This window comes from Pogona vitticeps, chromosome 1, assembly GCF_051106095.1.
Source record: "Pogona vitticeps strain Pit_001003342236 chromosome 1, PviZW2.1, whole genome shotgun sequence".
Classification (NCBI taxonomy): Eukaryota; Metazoa; Chordata; class Lepidosauria; order Squamata; family Agamidae; genus Pogona; species Pogona vitticeps.
In genome coordinates this window covers 251,399,657-251,421,285 of record NC_135783.1, presented here as the reverse complement: position 1 = coordinate 251,421,285, position 21,629 = coordinate 251,399,657, and the positions used below count along the sequence as shown (strand labels likewise).

Here is a 21,629-nt window from a genome sequence, read left to right as displayed (position 1 = left end):
GATTCAAGGGGATTTTTCTTCCCATATACTGTAGAATCAATGGCTATTTATCGTCTTTAAGTATCTAGATGTGCCCCACTGGAGTTGAGGAATTGGACTGAATAATATTTTATAGGCTGTTTTAAGTGCAGTGAGCACTACTTTGAGAAACTGCTACTAGAAGTGGGAAATTCTCAGGTGCCCTCTCACTGTTGACTGTTGTTGACCACACGTGAATTGGAAATGAAACTATAGCTTTGCGTTTTCACTGTTTAATCCTTCCCAGTGATCGTTGGTGACAGATATATGGAGAGGTGCTTCTTTTGATCAAAACAAAAGGTGAAATTTTGTGAACATATTTAGTTGCATTTGTCTTGAAATTATAATTTAAAAAGTATAACGCATCAGTCCAAAGACTAAACATATGCACCAGGTCATGTTTTGGTAAAGTCAGAAGTGGTAAAGATAGATGAATAAATGCTCAGTTAAAAGTGAAAAACACACAGAGAAACAGAGAAACAGATAAAATTATAAACAGATAATTGTGGTGGTGAGTTCCTCTCCTTGTCTGGATCCCTGTCTGAGTTCCAGACTATGTCTTCTCAAGTGAGTATAGATTGCTTGTTCCTGAAAAAATTGGCTGGGATTCCCATAGATGTCCCCTGTGGCCCCTTTTCAATTTCACGGTTGCTGATCCAGATGTAGGGACTGCAGCAAAAGGCTTGTTAATGGAAGAATGAATAGAACTTTTATATTGTCTGCTGCTGTGCATTTCTACAGTCATGGCCAAATATATTTGACTTTTCTTCTCTGTTTTTTTGTTTTGTTTTGTTCCAACACAAACCAAAGAGATGAACATGTGAATACCAAAATGTTTGCAACTGAAACAATTTTCTGAGAGAAGGGTTGCATTTTCTGACAAAATTGCAAGGGTGCCAATATTTTTGACCATGACTGTATATAGATTGGGTCCTTGCTGGATGCATTACTGGCTATCGATCGATGGTGAATAAATGAGGGAACAGATTGGATGGACTGCTGAGCTTGATTCAGAGGGCTAAATTGACCCTCCTCTAGTTCATCTATCCAAAACTGGCCAGTGGTCTTTTTGAAAGAAAGTGCATTAGGCAAGGACCTGGCTTTTTTGAGGATGTTATTAGTGCAACACATGCCAATATTAAAGAATACAAAGAGTAACAATAGAACTGCAAGGATTCCCAGGAGGAAGTGTAAGATACTTCCTCCTATGCCAGAGGACAGATCAGAAACCATCACCCTGCTTCTTCTAGGACAAACAGACTTTGAGTCTTTTTCAAACTGTTGGACCACAGCCCTGATCTTACTAACATTTTCAAATATGGATTTGATCCTGTTCAGGATGTACACACAACAGGACTTACCAATGAGTTTGCAGATCCTCCCTTCCTTTGCCAGAACAAAATCCAATGCAGCTCAGTTTTCTCTGATAGCTCCTGGCCAATATGATCAAGGACATCTGAGGTGGTACTGGTTAGATTTGGCACTGTTCCCAAAGCATGTTAATACCAAGCCCCAGGATTATGGCTTTACTCTGTTCATAGCCTGGTCAGCCATCTTGTGAGACTCATCAACAGGTTATAGACCAGGGATTAAAACATTGATGTAACAATTTCCATCCTATCCAGGGGGTAACATCTTAAAGGCTTTGTTGCCACATATGAAAAACAGTCCTTCATCAGCCAGCTATGCATTATGCCAATCATAGGCATAAGACAGGATAGCTTGCTGCCGGTTAATGAAGGCCTGTGGTGTGGTGTTATAAAAGTGAAAACTCCTAATCCACTAACAGTTCCTTCATGTCATTGTTGAGAAGAAGAGCAGCCACATTTTCAATAGAGTGCCACTCCTTTTAAGTGAGGCTAACATTTTTACAATGTGTGAATCATTGAAATGCCACACATGTCCTGGGGTTGAATCTCAAATGCCCAAACACTGGATAAGTGACTTCCCTTTTCATTTCTTCCAGCCACCTAGTTGTTTCAACTGCATGTGGACCAGGATAGGGGCATTGAAAAGTCTGTGGGCTAACAAACTGTCTAACCAGTCCAGGGAATCTGTCCCACTTGGTAATACAGTAACCTATATCATGTGGCTACACGTGCTCTCACCCACTCGTACCACCTGTAGGAATTAGAGATGAGAGCTTTGTATTTGTCTCCTGGGGGAGATGAATACAAAGCTCCCAACCACAGGCGGCCAGTCCAATTGGACCTTACTGAACCAAATGTCCACTTACCACTTGCAGCATGGTGCATGCAACCGTTATCCTTCGTGCTGAGCCAATCATGGAAGTAGCTCAGTTGGAGTTTCCCTGCCTCTCTGCGCTGCTGACCCATCAGCAGCTGAGCAAGGAGGCTTGTCATCCTGCCCCCTCATTGGATTGGTCAGCAGTATAGGGAAGCAGGGAAGCTCTAGCTGGGCTACTTCCCTTATTGGCACAGCATGAAGGATGACGGCCGCACCGCAAGTGGTAAGTGGATGCCCATTTTGGGGTGGAGGGTCCGATTTGACTGGCCACCTCTGGTGGCAAGCTTTGTATTTGTGAGACAGAATGGGGTTGGATTTATCCTAGTATAAATGCAAAAGGTGCCTTTAGAGACACCAGCCCAAGTGATATAAGTGATGAACTGTTTCACCACGTGGGCTTCAACACTATATGGTAATGTTGCTCAAACCTCCAGGTGATCGTATAATCCAAAGTGGCATATCTCCCTATATTCAGTGTAAACCAGGTGTCATTCATTGTCTTACCCTACATGGGAACTGCTTTGCTAACAGATTCTGCAACATGAGCACAGACTGAGCATCCCGTAAGGTTGCTGGTATTGTGTGTCTCCATTCCACAGTAACTGCAAACACAGAAACTGTTCTCTTTTCCCGTTCTTAATGGGTATGCCTTGGTAAGGAAACCAATGGGAGAACTCAAAAGCATAGGAGGATTACAAATAGAAGGCTATAACTTTTGGAACATCCTTAACTAGTAAAATTCTGTGAATGAGGCAGAATGATTTCAGGATAAGAACTTTACTGTGCTAACATTAGAACTCACTCTGTCTCTTTCTTGGTTAGATTTAAGCATATCAGAAGGCCTGAATGGTTTTCTTCCTGTTTCTATACAATTATACAAACTTATTAATGTGTCTTTACCTCTTTCCAGTTCTCCAGTTGAGCCAGTCTGGCAGTGGAGACTCTGTTTTCTCTCATCCATTAAATTAAGCACCACCTGTCTAGTCCACTGTGAATGTAAACAGATACCCATACATTCTTACATTTAGTGCTTGTATTTAAATAAATAATACCTCCAAACTAGATATGCTTTTTTTGGGGGAGGTGGGGGTAGGGCTCACACATTATCTGCCACAACATAAGGAATGCGATTATAAAAGTAGTTTGATAGAAAATATGTTTTTCACTGTTCCATTAAGGTGCTCAAGGCAGATTTGTTTCCCATTTGGAGGCCTTCATGTCTCTCTGTCATGGAAACAGTGGTGCCTGTTGTTAGTTTGGTTGAGCCACCTGGACTTTTCTCAAAGTTATGAGATTATACATAACTTTGCAGAGCTTAGGTGGCAATGCCACGGCCAGCTGCCACGCTCTACAGGGATACATTTCAGGCAATGTGCACAGCAGTGGCTCCTGCCAGCCGAGGATCTTTAAAAGGGACTTGGCACCCTGCATCTGGTATGTGGGCTATAAATTACTTGTCCTGTATTGCGTTATACAGAGTGTTGCATACATTTCTTAGCCAGTAATTAGGCCTGTGTTCTTTGCCATGCCATTTTAGCTCAAAATATTAAGGCAAGATATGAACAGCGAAGGGCAGGTTTCTGTATATCCACATTCTGTTCCTTTTTATTCTAGTCTTCTTGACTCTCTCTTCCACCCCCAATCCTTACTTCCTTATACTGAAACAATCCACTTCTGCACCAAGGTTACAAAAGCCTTAATGATCTTAATGAACTGGTTAGGCTAATTGATTGATTTTAAAACCAACAAACATAATGATATAATTAATTGCCTTCTAATTAGTTTAATATTTATCCAGAGATGAAATAGTTTTAGTTTATGTTTTTCTGAGGCTGTAACCAACAGAAAACGTAAGAGTCTTGAGCCATGGCCAAAAGGAGAAGGAAGGGCGCTAATCATGGAAGCAACAAAAGGGGGGGGGGTTCTTTTATTTTCAGTTCCCTGGTTACAGTGTGAAACTGACACTAATGTATAGGAACAGGGAGAAACAGAACCAAGAACTCATAGTGAGAGCTACCTTTACAGAAAAAGGGGAAGAGGGAGGAGGATCAGAAGAGGGACAAGAGTTTGAGTTGGAAGAAGGAAGGTGAGTGGATTGAAGAAGTTGACATACCACTTCTATAAGCAGAGTCATCCCAATGCAAGGATATGGGAGTATTTCTCACTTTCTCATTGCATTATGATGTTGGATTTCAGCTTTTAACTCTGTTTCATAATTTTGAGTGGATGAGGAGACAGAGGAGACAATTAAAGTCTTGAGATATTAATATAGTGACATGCTAAAGCCAACCATAAATGAGTGGTAGTAAGATAATACTCAAGAGTCCCAGAGAATTATCCTATCACTGCTCAGTGCGAGATGCTTTCAGCATGTCATTATGAATCTTAAAAGAACATTTCCAGCTCAGCCAGAAGCATTTCAAAGCTGCAAGCCCACGAGATGTTGGAGGCTTGAGTGTTTTGAGTTTGATATACCAATTCTCTCCAAATCAAAGGATCTGTTTATAATTGTTACTTTAGGAATCAATTTCACTTGGTAGCTATCTTCAGTCTCTGTGGCTGAACACAGAACAATGCAAATAACAAAGCACCTGAACCTAGCTGAGATAAAGAGGACAAAGTTGGGTGGTGTTGAACTCATTGTGGTGATCCCCATATTTTATTATGGCCTCATTCAATAGCCTGCATATAGAGCAGGAATGGGCAACTTCAGTGAAGCTGAGGGCCAATTTTAACGCACAACAGATCACTGCTCAAGTAAAAGAATTCAAAGGCTTGCCAAGAACAGGGGAGCAGTTTTATTCTTTCCTTCCTTCCAAAAGCTGTTAATGCATTCACACCCATTTCTGGCAGTTAGGACTGGAATGTTGCAGCTTCCATGATGACTGTGTGCATACTGTCTATAACACCACATAAGTGTGAATGTGGACTGTACCAATTTGGAGTGCAGATGGGAAAGATCACATCTCTTATGCTGCCTTGTAGCAATAGCTAGCAAAATTGGGAGCAGCTAAATTAAAATATCTAAACTCAATTGTGAGTCTAAGGTTTCTCATAGCATTATTAAAGGTACACAGAAGTCCCAAAAGAGGAGATGCTCTTGAGGGGTCTATGGGTTCCATACTGTTCCACTTCTCTAAAACAGTGGTTCCTAGTCTTGGGTAACCCAGATGTTCTTGGACTGCAACTCCCAGAAACCCTGGCCAGCACAGCTGATGTTGAAGGCTTCTGGGAATTGCTGTCCAAGAGCACCTGGGTTATCCAAATTTAGGAACCACTTCTCTAAAATATCACATTATGAAACTGGAAAAAATGTGACAGATTTGAATAGTTCATTGATTCTGCTGATGCTGTTTTGGGGCACCAATTATTGTTGATAAGTAGCAGTACAGTGCTTTTCATGAGAAACATTTAATTTCATTGTTTACTCCTTGTATTTATGTTTTTTAAAAGAGAATGAACTGCTACTTCTGCAGGATGTTCAGATAGCTTGATTTATACTATTATATTAACACTTGACATCTAACTTTTAAAAACAATTAATATATATTTCCATTAAATTGTCCTAGTCTCTTCCATAATGAATGTGTGTGTTCAGTTCTGGGAAGAAAGTCAGTATTTAAAACAGGAGAACAGAACAGAACAAATTCCTTAAAACTTGTTTTTGAGTCATTTAAAACACATCTTACAACTGTCTTTTCTATATGAAGCCCAGTACGATGTCATGGCTCAATTTTCTCTGAACTAAAGGGGCACCAGTCTGATTTTTAAATGCAACATATATTTTGTTACCTTTTAAATAACCCACATTTGCTGCAAAAAAATCATTTCACAAAAAGCAGTAGGCAAGGACAGGGTTCAGCATCACCTTAGAACTTCAACATATATATCCTCAGATTTTGATTGATATGAGAACAGCATGACATTTAAATGTGCTGTTTACATGTCACTTCCTCCATAGCAATTGCTTGCTTTTTATTGTCACTTTTGATACCTTGTTTAGTTTCTTTATATGTTGCTTTGAGAGCCATCCCAGCTATAATTGATAAAAGTGTCTTATTTAAATGTTATTATTACGGATGTAGCAAGTTGTTGAGAGAAGGTTATTAATATCCTAGTCATCCTATTTTATAATTATGTTGAATCATGCTCCTTGTCAAAATTTGTGTGTTTAGTAGAAATGTACAATTCTTAAATAACAGTTATCACAATTAATAAAAGCTGATCGTTTTAAAGGAAGTGAACACGTGTAGTAGACACTGAATGCCACTCATATTAACTGAAACTTGTGTTCATATCATCTGTTGGGTAGGTGGGCTGTACTGGATATAGAAACTGCATTCATTTCTTTGCTTCCAGGAAGAAAACTGTTAGCTGAGTAGACGGCTTTGTGGGTTATGATGTCTAGACATTTACCCTTAATTTCCTCCTACATTAGCAAATGTAATCAAATCCTTTTCTTTTATAATTGTGTTTTGTCTTTTGTTAATATGTGAATATTCTTAAAATAGTTCATTTTAACTTTTGCAGTAAAAGGTAATATAATCTGGACATAATTGTGCCCCCTTCCTTCCTTCCTTCCTTCCTTCCTTCCTTCCTTCCTTCCTTCCTTCCTTCCTTCCTTCCTTCCACCAGTCTCAATAGTTGAAATTCCTACCCCTGCGCCCACCCTACCTAGGTGGTGTATCTGTCTGCTTACAAAGGCAACATTGTGTGTTTGAAGAAGTGCACTACAGGCCCCAGAAGCCTGTGAAAAATAAAACTACTTATTCTTTAACACTTCTTGTGCCAATAATTAAAACCTGACATTAATATGAAGATTTTTTTTACTTTCTATACTGGTAGTATCAGAGTTTTCTGCTGTTTTCTGCTCTTCCCCCAAGCTTTGTCACTATCTGAGCAAGAATTTCCCCATCACAAGTCATTCACCATGCCCCTTGCATTTTTTCAGTGTAGAGCTCTGTCTTGATTTTTTCCCCTTGTTACTAATGTAGGACTGGTAATGACTGCCAGAGAAGAGGGGCTTGTTGAATCATTTTTAATGTTCCCATTGTTTCTACTGCACTGTCTCTGGAAGAATCAATGCTGCTCATATTTATAAAGTGGTGATTACTGGTGCTTTCTTCCAGGTGCTGAGGAAGTGCTTTTGCTAGCTAGAAGAACAGATCTACGAAGAATTTCTTTGGACATGTCAGATTTCACAGACATTATACTGCAGATAGACAATATCAGGCATGCTATTGCAATAGACTATGATCCTGTGGAAGGTTATATCTACTGGACTGATGATGATGTCAGAGCTATTCGTCGGGCTTTTCTTGATGGGTCTGGAGCACAGACCATTGTTTCAACTGAAATAGATCATCCTGATGGTATCGCGGTAGACTGGATAGCGAGAAACTTGTACTGGACTGACACTGGTACAGACCGCATTGAAGTTACACGATTGAATGGGACGTCAAGAAAGATCCTTATATCAGAAAATCTAGATGAACCCAGAGCAATAGTACTCAATCCTCTGATGGGGTGAGTGTTCCCAGTTGTTAAACAATGTTACAAAAATGAAGTGGCAATTTTACTATTGATTTATTGATTGGATATGGTACAAAGTATTTGAATTTTGAATTCCCAGCCTTCCATAAGTTACATTTTCCTGGTGTGTTTGTTTATATATCCAAAATACGACATTTTTTCCAGTTCATATCCTTCAGTGCTGTTTAATGAATCTGAAATTCTCAACCATCAAAGGCCGTCTTTCATGATCTGTTCTGTGACATTTTGTTATTTATAATGGCAAGCATAACAATACTATTATCCACTCTGGAACCTTGCAAACTCTAGACAGAGAGGATTTCCCATGATACCAGTTAATATGAAGGTTTTGCACCAAATGTTACAACTTGTAACGGCAGTAATACAGTATATGTTTGTGTCCATGTATATCTGTTTAAAGTAGATTTTCCTTTGTTCCCCACAGCTACATGTATTGGACAGACTGGGGTGAAAATCCAAAGATTGAGTGTGCTTACTTGGATAGCTCTGAAAGAAAAGTCCTGGTGAACACCTCTTTAGGGTGGCCTAATGGTTTGGCATTGGACCTTGAAGAAGGCAAACTTTATTGGGGAGATGCAAAGATCGACAAAATTGAGGTAAATAAGAAATTATGCATTTTCAAAAAGCTGTCTCTGCAAACTCTTTCTAAGATAAATTTTTGTCATTAGTATTTGGTCTTCTCCCCCCCCCCCAAATTTCTTTAGGGGTGCAAATAATTAAACACAAAATACTTATGGGGGGAGAGTTTTGCTGTTGCCATAGCAAATACATTGACCAGATTAGACTTCATTGCCAACTCTATGCCTAGTTATCTGGGAATAAGCCCCACTGAATTTGTTGGGATTTATTTTTTAGTAGTCATGTGTAAGATTGTGAAAAACAAGGGGGGAAAAAGAAATTGAACTACTAGAGTGCATTCATTTTATTGAGTTCTGGTTTCATCTGGAGTTCATTATCAGAGACATTTCTGTTTGAAATTCTCAGCAGAGAACTGTGTTGTAGTTTTGTCCGCTGAGTTGTTCTTGTATCTATTCTTACTCATCCAGATGGAGGAATTTTGTGTAACGTCTAGGGTTGCTAATGTTAGCTATTTATGTAAATGTGTTTAATAGAAGCTGTCTCATAATCCAGCCTTTTGCGACATTGGACCCTCATGTGTTAGATTATGACACCTTGCTAGGGATGATGGGAACTATAGTCCAAAAGTCTAGAGGGTCCAAGGTTGGAGAGGACTGTTGTAAACAATGTGACAGGCATAACCTTTTTCTTAGGACACCTAACATTAAATGCCTTCTTGGAGAGTGTAAAGGAAAAATAGATTAGGCTGTTAACAACAGGAAAAAGTGGGCTAATGGTTCTATTTTTCATGCTTACGAAGCAAGATTTAACATTTCTGAAATTCTGTTCTCTTCCCCCCACTCTCCATATAATAACCTCCTGCTCCAAATAATCTTTAATTTCAGATACCTGAGCAATACCAGGTGCTATAGCTAAAGTACAACTTTAGCAATCCTTCATTACAGTGAGTTGTTCACTTCCTATGTGGTAGTAGGCTGCTTCCTAAATGATGCAAAGAAGAATAATTTCACCTTTTAAAAGTGTTTTCCCTTCAAACCTTGGCAAAGTTACTTTTTGGGAATCTAATTCCTGAAGCTCCAACCAGCAGTGAGTTTTCTAAGCTCTTGGTTGTTTTGTATGTAGAAGATGAGAAAAGAAAGTGAAGCAGTTTTATATCAGATTGTTAGTCCATCAGTCCTAGTAATATCTCTTCTGTGACTGAAGCATTCCTCCTACCACTGAACCATGTTCCTTTGCTTTAAGACTCTTGATATCTTAAAACCATAGAAACAACATCAAGTCCTGTGCAGCACCTGCAATGGCAAGCTACAAGTAAAACACTGAGTATACTTCCAGGTGCTGTGCAAAGGATATGGCTCCACCTGTACTATATGTTCATTTGACAACAGAACAAGTTAGGAGTTCTGATTAACATGTTTTTCATTTAAAGAAGTCTTTTCTCTTGGAGTGGATAACTTTGCCCTTTCTGAAACATATTACAGTCATTACTAAAAAGCAGTTTTCCCGAAAATAAGACCTAACCTGAAAACAAGCCCTAGTGTGATTTTTCAGGATGCTCGTAATAGAAACCCTACCCGAAAAATAAGCCCCAGTTAAATGAAACCCTGCCCTCCAACACTGTGCAGTAACCAGAAGAAGATGACATGACTTTATTTGAATAAATGTAGATTGTTGTACACGAAAAAAAATAAGAAAACATCCCCTGAAAATAAGCCCTAATGCGTTTTTGGAGCAAAACTTAATATAAGATGCTGTCTTATTTTCAGGGAAACATGGTACTGTATTATTCCTCTTGTACAGAAGGTTTTAAAAGGTTTTACTAACTTATTTGAGTTGATGGAATATTTGCATATTTAACTGGTCCCAATTTTCCCAGCAAATAATTCCCCCACTCCAACATTGCTTCAGGTGGAAATCCCCTGAAAGCAAAAAAACACTGCCATATACCTAGGAGCAAGTGTGTTCCTTATTTATATGAGTAAAACTTCACATGGCAGAAACAGCAATTACTCTTTTCTTGATAGAAATCTTCCCATCTGCAGCATTCAGCTGTAAATACAAAGGACTCAGTCACTTCAGAAGCAGTTTATATCCTGAAGAAACCATTTGGCAACCTTTGTCAAACTTTGCGTGACAACAGCCTTTGGGGCTTTCACTGCAAATTTGGCACCCTGTGGTAACATTGTTCCCAGCTTTTTAAACTTTCTGCTAAGTTAGTTTGGCAGCATGTGCCAAGGGTGGGAGCGTAGAAGGGAGGGAGACAAGAAATATAGGAGAATTTCACATAGTATATGTGGAAATAATATATCTGACTCAACAGAGTCAGCTGCCACAAAGTAAACGGCATAAATGAATTGAAAGCACATTTAGGACTTTGTCTGAAAAAGGTACTTTCCAGGAACAAACAGATTAATGCGGATTACAAGGTTCCAACAGTGAGTGAAGCAAAAAGCACTTGCTCCCATGTGTAGAAATTCCTAATTCATTCTCTTCCCTGTCCCCCCCACCTCCTTTTTTTAAACAGTTCTGTGATTTGGTATTATCTCTTCAGCACTTGCTTAATGGCCATGAGGTATAATTGTGTAATTAAACTTTGTTGGAATTATTTGTTTATAATTAAGTGTGTTTTTAATTCCTTAGGGTTTTTTTTCCTGACTAAAATACCCCATAGGGAATTATTAAGCATGCGTTTATACTCTTCCCATTTATAATTTCAAAAGCATTGTTGCAAATTTCATAAAGGATTCAGACTTTGTACCCAGATGTTCCCTCAACTATTGTACTTTGCTAAAAAGTGTCTGTGAAGCATGACGTTGGTCATTAGTGTCAGGCTGCAGCTAGGCCCCTCCATCTACAAACACAGAGAACCTCACTGGGTAACAGCTTACAACTCAACTCTTCCTAGTTTGTTCTTGTTTGTCACACTATATAAACATGAAAATATCACAACCATATTTGTATACACCCAGGACTGGTAATGCCTTTCTATGACCAGAAATGCTTTCAGAGTGATGATACCTCCCTAATAAACAGTTTTTTTTCACTTAACTTTGACTTAACTGTGTTGAAGATGATACTTGAAATAATAATCTTAATACTGTATAGCTAAATGAATGAGAGGGCTTCCTTTTTATAAAAGAGCAGTAATGTTATTCTTTGTTTCTTGTTGCTCTAAATGACTGCAAAATTAGATTTCTCGAATTCATGCTGGTGTTTAATCCTTAAAATGTAGTGATGTTTTTGTTTTCTGTTTAGTTTTGTTCTAGAACTCTAAATATCCAAGCAGCTGGTAAATAAATTAAATATAATAAAAACAGATACCTTTTCCCACCTAATACCCAGACTCATTTTTCCTCGCTACAGTGTAAGAATATTAGGGAATTCACAGTATTAGAATTAGAACAGTAAATGTGAGTGGGGCTTTTTTCTATAGAAATTCTGAAGTTTACATGCAGTATTTCTAATTTGTTAAAATGTTTCTATTTTTGTTTTAGCTTTCATCTGTTGTTATATAAACAAGCAGGTCATATTTAGCCAGGTTTTTAAACATTATTGGACAAGCTGCATTTTTTTACTTAAAATTAATTGTGCATTTTTTATCCTATGTCAAAGTGAACTTTTATTTAAAAAAATGGAATGGGGAGGAGGAGACCCTTGGGACCTCTGAATAAGAGGAATATGACCTTTGATCTCTGAGGAGGCTGTGTCAGAAGTAAACCAATTCCCTTCTCACATTCAAAGGAGAAATGAGCATTGATCATCATGAATGCTACTGAGTTGACTGACCTCCAGGGAACAACTAAAGACCATGTGCACTGCAACAGTATAGCTTCTGCAGAAGCCTGAAACTCTGACAACAATTCAAATCATTTGCATGCTTTGATTGAAACAAAATGCTCTGTTTCAGTCACTTCCTATCCATTTTGCCCTTTTTGTGCTTTTTAACAGGAACCATAATGATACGGCATGTAACAATATGTCACTTTTATGAGTAGAAGCTCTGACAGTACATGGGACATTATTTCCCTAATTTGTTTGTTTCCACCCCACCCTGATAGCTGTGGCCCCTGAGCTGCATCTGGTGGTTCTCTGAAATACCTTCTGATTTTCTAAAGTAACGTTTTTGGTGGATGAGAGACAGTGAAGTGTATTTAGCAGTTGGTGGGATAATCCTCTTTGGAAGCAACCTGTTACTGGTAATGATATTGCCAGTACAGTGGACCCTCGACTTACAGACGGCTCGACTTACAGACTTTTCGAGTTACAGACTTCTCTGGCTGCAAAATTTAGATTCGACTTGCAGCCAGAGAAGCGACTTACAGACCAGAAAAAACCCAAAATGGAACAAAAATAGAATAAAAACCGCTGGTTATGGGATTAATCGGTTTTCAATGCATTGTAGGTCAATGGAGATTCGACCTACAGACTTTTCGACTTGCAGCCACCATTCCAATACGGATTAATTTCTTAAGTAGAGGGTCTACTGTAATACATCTGTTGTTTGGGTAACCAGAGCGTAAAGATTTTGCCTTTATAAAATAATGTAACAGCTGGCAACATTGTCACTTTTAGGAGTAACAAGTAGTATTTACTTGTTACACTACAATGTTTGGAGTGGGTGGGACATTTGTGTGGATTTTTAAATTTTTATCTTAAGCATTTTAAAAAAAGTAAAACTAACTTGGTAGTAATTTGTTATTAACACAGTGCATACAAATTAATAGTAATGAGGATTTTTTAATTTAAAAAAAGCAACACCAGTGTGAACGCATCCATTTAAAAAATGATAATATCCCAGTTGCCTCATTCTCCCTGCTCTAAGTTAGTGGAAGTGTGTGTGTTTTTAACTTGTAGAAGAGAGAACTTGGATTCAAGCCAGAGGCTATATTTGAAATGTGTCTCCCTGGATAAATATAGTAAAGGTAGTCAAGAGGAAATCCTGAGAACCCATTAACCTAAAAAGATGAAATACTTTTTTTGAGATGTTAGTAGACAGTGAAAAACAACTCTACTATACAAAAAACATCAACAACACTGTGTAAATCTCTTCTATCTAAATGCAGTGTTTTGCAATTCATGTCTAGCAGATTTACACTCTGATATGCTGGTAAAGGCTCTGGCCTCCTTCTGGAAAAAAAAATAGGATAAAGTTAAAATGAAAGGCAAGCTGGTGTATTTGAGATTCAGATAACTTTTGTCTACGTTTTCTGTACCTTTTGAGATTTCCCCCTTTCTCCTTTTATTTTAATAACTTGGAGAATTGATCTACCGGTCTAGTGTTTCCTGATGACCGGAACATTCTTGGTTTGAATCTCATTTAGGTAGTAGACGGTTACTGGATAGTAGAAGGGCAGTGAACTTTTGGCCTGAGTTTGAATGTGAATTTTTAAAGGATCTCCAAGAGATCAGTATACATTTCCCTTCACATGCCCTGTTTCCTTAACTTAATCCTATGTTATCTAAAGTCCTGTTCAGATATTCATTCCAGTTTGAAAATAACTTATACAGTATATGGGAGTGATCAGGAGGGGAATCAAGGATGGACATTTTGGACACATCCTCATGTTCCATGTATTTGTAGGGAACATGTGCAGACAACTTCTATGTGTGCATCCTGAATGTATGTAAGTTTTTTTGTGCCTGATCTTCAGTTTCCCTTTGGAACAGAATGCACTTGTACCTTCCCGTGCACATTTGCATGCACCTATTACAGGTTCTGTGAACATTTAATACATTAAGCACATGGAAGTTAGAAATGGAATCAACAAGTGCATTGCTGCAATCCCTTCTCCATTGTTGCCATTATGTGCAGTCAAGTATGGTGACTGTATGAATGAGCCATCTCGAAAATGTCGTGTTCACAACAGCCCTGCTGAGCTCTCGTAAATTCAAACCTATGGCTTCTCCATGAGCCTATTTAAATATTTGTTACCCATGAGAACCAAACATGTGATGTCAACAGGACTCTGTGGTTGCCTGTGTGTGGGTGTAAAATTCTGCCCCTGTGACATTGTCATAGGCATCCCAAGCTGTCTGGATAGCTCAGTGATTTTGATATCTGGCTGCAGTCAGAGGTTGGGAGTTCAGTTCCCTATGGTGCCTCCTGGGAGTAGAACTAGCCTGTGTGGGCTTGGGCCAGCTGCACAGTTCCAGTGCGCCTGCAGAAGAAGGGTAGGGTAAACCACTTCCGAGTACTTGGAAAATCCTGGAAAAGGTCACCATAAATCAGAATTGACTTGGCAGCATAGTTGTTGTTGTGCACCCAAGCTGTACTCTGATAGACATATGATTGGTGTCTTTCTGCTTTCATGCATTGTAGGGTTTCCCCCATGTGTCCGGGAATGAGATCACCAGCATTCATGTGTTTATTTAGGCAACTTTACATGTAGAGAAGCAGCCCCTCACAGACTAAAACCAGTCAAACAGTGGGCGGTGCAGCTGAAGAAGAGATACAGCCCTGCTCATACTTGCTGGGCACCATGCATTGGTCACCCTTGTGTACTGTGCAGTATTGGAAATTTCAGTTCTGCTCATGTGTTCGATATTCCTCCCTCTCCACATACAGATTCATGGACCTGCTGTTTCACATCCTGTGTCTAGTACCATGGTTCCCAACCTTGAGTCCCCAGATATTCTTGGACTAAGACTCCCATAAGCCCCTGCTGGCCAGGATTCTGGGAGTTGTAGCCCAAGAACATACAGTATGGGGACCCAAGGTTGGGAACCACTGGTCTAGTTAATAGAAACAGCTGCAGGCTGAAACTTTATTTTAAAAATATGGTCACTAAATCAAGAACAAAGAAAACAAACGAACAATCCACCCCTCCTCCAAGACAATTTTTTAAGGAGAAAAATAACAAACTAAACATAAATCACAAAAGCTGGTGAGTGTGAACTGTCCAGGTTAGTCAAAAAGAGTTTAGGAGACTGCAAAACAGGGATTCGTGTGGGCTATCCTAGCTTTTAAAAGTTAATTTTTTGTCTGCATCTTCTAGAATTCTGTTGTCTGGGCTTAGAGATAGAATGGGGTAGGATTATTTGTCCCTTAAGTATAGGCAGTGTAAGAAAATGATGTAGAAAGCATGTTCCTCTGTTGCTTTAAAATATGAGTTTGGGTTTTTAAATGACTTTTTATTTCATTTTAGAGCCACATCAGAAAAAAAGGTTGGGGCTTGGGATTTTGTTTGTTTGTTTATGTTTGCAGCTGAAAAGCAGAACATGTTTTTTTCCTGAACATGGCCATTTTCATTTGAAGTAACTGAAGAACTTTGTCTCAGTTCATTGACTTTCATATTTTCTCAGTTGTCTTAGTGAATAATACTAAATAGCACAAAAATACGACTGTTATGGGTCCATTCATCCAAACACGAATCTCTCTCTCTTTCAACCCCTCTCTCTCCCTCTTCCCTCCCGGTAATGACATATCCAGTATTCAGCAAATTAATACAAGTGATATTCTATTGTGTAGTCACTTACTGACTTGTCATTCATTTGTGCATTGACATCAACTGCAAAGAAAATCTGTTGGCATTCTGCATGTTTAAGATACCTGCATTTCTCTATTTTAGTTTTGTTTCATTTTAATTTATCTTTGCATCTAGAATATGAGAGATATGAATTCTTTCTTTCTCACTTGTTTTTAGGTGAAAGTTAACTTAATACAAACTGCAACCCCACCCCACCTCTATGCTGTCTTGTCATTTTAACAAGGCAGATAACGCTGCTTGGATTGTAGATGACTTTTTAGTTTCAAGTCCATAGTCTGTAACTTAAACTGGGACGGAGGCCAGTTAGACAATATGTTGCAAACTTTGTCAGCAGCCAGAATCCCTCTGTGTCCCTACTTTATAAACACATCCAGGCCAGTGCCATCTAACGTCTGCTGCTCTATGGGAAGATTTTTTTTTAAAGTGTTTTCTTCAGCTTTTCATAAGTGTTTGGTGCCCTGATGAGACAGCAGTCACTCAAAAAGGAAGGCTTTCCTCACAACGTTGATTGACTAGAGTCATCCTGTGGGAAAGGAAGCTAACTTGCTCTAAACTGTAGGTGACCCTTGCCTTTTTTTGTGAGCAATAAAGACATAATGGGGGCCCAGCTAAGGTTTAGCGGAACCCCCACAGCCATCTGCCCACTCCATTGGCAGAAGTGGCTCTCACTTGAACTTGCATTTGACAAGTGTGTTCTGTCTTTCTCATTCAGAAGCACCCTTCAAAGCCCACTAATTGAAATGCTTGCACCCCTCCTTTCGTTTTCCTTGTCTCCCCCACCCCACCCCTGCTCAGTTTTGCTTAAAAGTGCAGGACACTACCATTCAGTGTTAATGAGCACCAAAAAAAAAGTAGTTCTAGAGCTGCATTTCTTTCAAAAAGCAAAACTATATTAAAAAGTTTTATTTAGAATCCCCCACCTCCTGTCCTTCATGCCAACGTCTGAGAATTAGATTAGTCTAATAAAGAGCTCTCCCTCCTCCCATGTTTCTGTTGCACACTTGTTAAAAATTATTCTTTTTTTTTTCTTTTCTTTTTTTGTCTTGCTAGTTCTGGACTTTATGAAATGAAGCACAAATCAGGCCCTTGGAATGAAAGGTTGCATGTATGCCTTGTGGCATTTGGAATGAAACTATTCACTGCCTGAATGCCTATAAATAGAAAGCCAGGAGCTGTCTATTCCTCTACTGAGGGCTCCCCGCAAAAAAAAGCACCCTTCCTGGTAAAGGGTGACTTCTGAAAGAAAACTTTGTTCTTTCCTTGTGGGAATTGAACTGGTCAGGAATTCTTTTTCTTCCATTTCTGGTTAGGAGGCATTAATCTCCAATTTATTTTTAACAGCGGCATTCTCTGTAATAAATGTGTATCCTTGGACCTGTGGCCAGATATGCCATCTCATCGGTGGAGTTCCATGTAAAATTCTGAATATAGAACAAACACGGTTTTCTTTACGTTTTGCTCCTGAAAGGTTTCTATTGGCTTCTTTCCAGCTGTCGGCTCCTTTTTATCTTGTATTCATTCTTTAGTAAGAAGGCTGAATTAGTGGTGCACAGGTTTTTTCTTCCCTCTAGGTTTTGAGAGACAGAACAAGAATTGTAGGTTTTTTTAAATTTTATAAAAGATTTTATTCTTCCAATGGACATCAGAAGTTGCCGACATAAGAACCCCAATAGCTTACTGTTGCAGTTCTTCAGGCAATTTGTTTGGTTGATTTGGCCGTTATGAATGCTTAGAAATCCCCTATGTTGTGCACTTATGCAAATTGGCTGTCAGGCTTCTTTCTCCTCCCCTTTTAGGTTTTTCTAAAGAAACCAGGAGATGATGGGGGAACTGGGAGGGGGGTTGCTGGCCGACTAGTATACTTTCTATTGGTTTTGATGGGACTGAGTGAGTGAATGTCCTCAATAAATCATCTGCCTGAGCAGGCAATTTTTACAACTGTCTCACAGCACAATTTTTTTTGAGTTCCGAGTGAAGAAATGCATACCTAACTTTGAAGTTTTCTGCAATAGTAACATCAACATTTGAACAGCATTATAGTTAGACATTTTGCTTTAGTGTCCTCGTATTTTTTATGTCCTTCCGATGTAATTTTGAGGAATAGTTTCTGCATATTTGCATTTCAGTCTTTTGTTGTTCCTTTGTAGTTAACAGGCTTTTTTGTTTATAATGAACAAAACTGAAATCTGTAGGAAATCAATTTACTCCGTTTACACTTGTAAGCTTTTTCAAACATCTAAATAAACAAACAGTTCTTGAGCCCCTAACACACTTTTGTAGAATGAGTTGATCTAGAACTGAGAAAAAGTAATGTTTCAGTGTGCGAGAAAAAGTGGGGTGTTTGTATGAAATTAAACTTAAGATTGATTGATTGATTGATTGATTGATTGATTGATTGATTGATTGATTGATTGATTGATTGATTGGATCTCTATTCCGCCCATCTAGACCAAAGGTCTACTTGGGGCAGTTTACAAATTTAAAAAAAGATGATTGTTTCCATGAGATAACTTAGGATAAGTCTCTAGATGGGTTTAAATACTTCTGACTTCTCCAAATTGGATCGTTTCCCCCCCCAAGTTGTAAAAATTGCCATCATGTGAAAAGGTGCCTCCTTCCATTTTAATCTTTGTCATCTCACAGTTTTTATTGTTGTGCACTCCTTGGTATGCCTGCATGCTGATTTCAGTGTGATGCCCCATACGTTTTCCTTGTCACCTTTTATTGCAAGACTTCTTCACCTCAGGTGCCCCCTGCTGCCTTTATGCATTGGCAGCTCCTGGAGGTATTCCTGCTGCCTTTTCCTTTTCTAACGTTCCCTTGGGAGCCTGTTGTGAACCATTGAAGACATTGAATTCTTTGTCACTTTTCATTCCCTTTTATCTCTGGTGACTTTGTCCAACATTTATTCCAATTTTACAATGGTTTTGCAAGTGTTGTCTATCATGGATGCACTATTTCCCCTTAATTTGCTTACAGCTTCATTTTGTTTACAGTGGCTGTGTGTTGCAGGTGACTGTGCCTTAATTTTCTTCAGAATTACAGTAGTGTTTGCCTTTTCTCTTCTGAATCTCCTGGTATAATTTTATTTATATATTTAAAAAGTCATCATGCAATCTCAGTGATCGCTGAAGGTTTTTCAAGATCACATATATCTAGAACGTTTTCAACAGCTGCAATGTCTGAACTTTTAAGTGAAAATGTTGCCATTATTGTGTTCATTGTCTGGAAGTAGCTGTGACAAAAATATGAGAGTATTTTGCAAAAAATATTTGTGCCTATTTATTATTTGCTTAAATTGTGTTGCACAGCTCCATGTGCACAACAAAGGTGATGTCACCAGCAGTGGCAAATTTTCATGGATTTAAAGCATTTCTTTGGGGATTTCAGGGTGCACACAACTTTGTCACTTTGTGTACCAGTCACATGTACACCAAAATTGCCTTTAATCAGCAACAATTTGCCTTCAGTCAGTGGTAATTTCCCCCTGGTGATGGCATCATCACTGTGGCACATATGGAGCAGCACAACATGATTTCATCTAGAATTATATACCCTCCAAAATGCAAATAGTAACAGATTGTTGCTGTATATGACATGGAATGGGATATAGCTGTCTCTAGTCTGAGATACTGTTGTATATTGGAAAATAAAATATAGGCACAAATACTTTTTGAGACAGCCTAATATATTAAGCCCATAGAAATGTGTCAGATGTTTAAGCACTGTGTGTGTTCTGTGCTGTCAAGTTGGAACTCACTTATAGTGACCCTAATAAGGCTTTCAAGGTAAGTGAGATATGTAAGAAGTGGTTTTACCAGTTCCACTACCCCAGTGAGCTTCCATGGCCAAGTGGTGGTTTGAACTCTCTTGTCCAGAGCCCTAGTCTGTCATTCTATCCGCTATACCACACTGGGAATCTGTTTAAGCATTACCATATACTGTACTTTTATTATATACTAGATATTTTATTATGTGCCAAACTCTACCAACCTGCAGAGTTTAGCATATAATAAAAGCATTATCTTGTGTTTTTATTATATGCTAGACTCTACAGGTTGGTCAATGCAACTTTTCATAGATTTTAAACCGTTCTTGCAAGTGTTGCATCTGGCTTTGTTTCCCAGTTATATCAGGCTCTAATCTTTTTGATAATGAATGTGAGTTTGTTCACAGTGCTGCAAACAGCCTGTTTTAAATCTCACTGAAATCAGCAGGATTTAAGTGGATGAGTTGCACATAAGATTACAGACAGTATCATTACTAATTGCTGCTGCTATTAGAATGATTGCCATTACCATTTACTTTCTAGTAATTATCACTAGATGAAAGCTGGGCATGAGTATTAACAAGGAAAGTCTAGCTACACAAGCACTAGCATGCAAATTTTCTTAGCCCGTGTTCACTTAAGCATTCCATTAGTTCACATCAGTACTAATTGCCATCTTTGGATCTAAATCTCACCACTTTGGTAGTGTGTTCAGCTTTTCAATATATTGCTGTTCAGGACTATAGTTTGTGTTTAAAAGCTCGAGCATTCAAAGAGTAATTTGTAGTATGAATTTGTAGCATTAAAAGAGTAATTTGTAGCAAGCAAAATTACTGTTGTGAATTCTTAAAGCTTACAAATGTATTTGTGGGATGTATGAAGATCAGATGGGTTGATTACATTTTGTCCATGCTGAAAGTATGTGTTGAAACAATTTGAATGATTTGCAGAGTATTAAATTAGAAAGAAAGAAATGTCCATCCAGGGCACTGCATCTTGACCTTGCCTGACAACAGCAGAATTACACTGCTTTCCATACAGTGGTATTGAAAAAGGAAATTAAGTGATGTTGTACATAAGCATATATCTCTCCACTCCTTGGTTTGCATTATACTATTAGGATAAATATTTGTTTCTTCTTTTCTTTGTTAGTTATGTATAAGCATATGGACTAGAAGGAAGAATGTTGGCATAATTTGGGCCATAATTTTAAATCATGGGTAGGAAACATGTAGCCTTCCAGTTGTCATTGGACTCCAGCGCTCATCAGCCTGAGGCAGCAGGGTCAGGGGTTATGGGGATTTTACTTCAACTACCTCTGAAGGACCACTGATTCACTGTCCCATCTTAAATGTTCCTCATTACAATTATAGCAGTGGTTGTGGGTCAAGGAAGAATCTGTGAATGTTGAGGTATATGCCTGCCTGATACATAACGAATTAACTTAGAGAATTAATGGTTACTTTTAACCTAAGCAACATTTGATTTCAAAATGCACTGAATAAAACATGAGGAAAAGTGTTATGGCAGTTGGGAGAGGAGTAAAGGTCAACATATGCATAAACTGTCCGCTATTCATATACCAAAGATAGCTACTTTTAGATAATTATTGCCACAGCTCTTAAATGAAGAATTAGATGAAGAATTCCTTAAACTTAATAGAAATAGATGGTGTTCCATTAGCACACTAATTCAGTAGCATCAAATATCACATCAAATGTCTCAACAATCAATAAATTTCACCTTAATGTGCTAAATGCTACTTCTTGAGCTTACTTGGCAACATGGTGATGTGGCTGCTTTCCATGCTGTGACATTGGAGAAGGAAGTTATTAGAGAAAGAGCAGTTACAGTAATGTGAAAAAGAAAGTACACCCTCTTTGAACGCTATGGTTTTATGTATCAGAACGTAGTAAAAATCATCTGGTCTTTAGCAGGTCTGAAAATTGAGTAAATACAACCTCAGATGAACAACA

General features: G+C 38.5%; 1 protein-coding gene across 1 annotated transcript in view; it reads left to right on the top strand.

Annotated features, from left to right (window-relative positions):
• Positions 1 to 21,629, top strand: part of LRP5 (LDL receptor related protein 5) — a 153,233-nt gene that overhangs the window by 74,204 nt on the left and 57,400 nt on the right. Inside the window, exons 6-7 of the mRNA XM_020784181.3 lie at positions 7,395 to 7,791; positions 8,243 to 8,414. Coding sequence (XP_020639840.3) covers positions 7,395 to 7,791; positions 8,243 to 8,414 — 569 coding nt within the window. The remainder of the gene's footprint in view (positions 1 to 7,394; positions 7,792 to 8,242; positions 8,415 to 21,629) is intronic.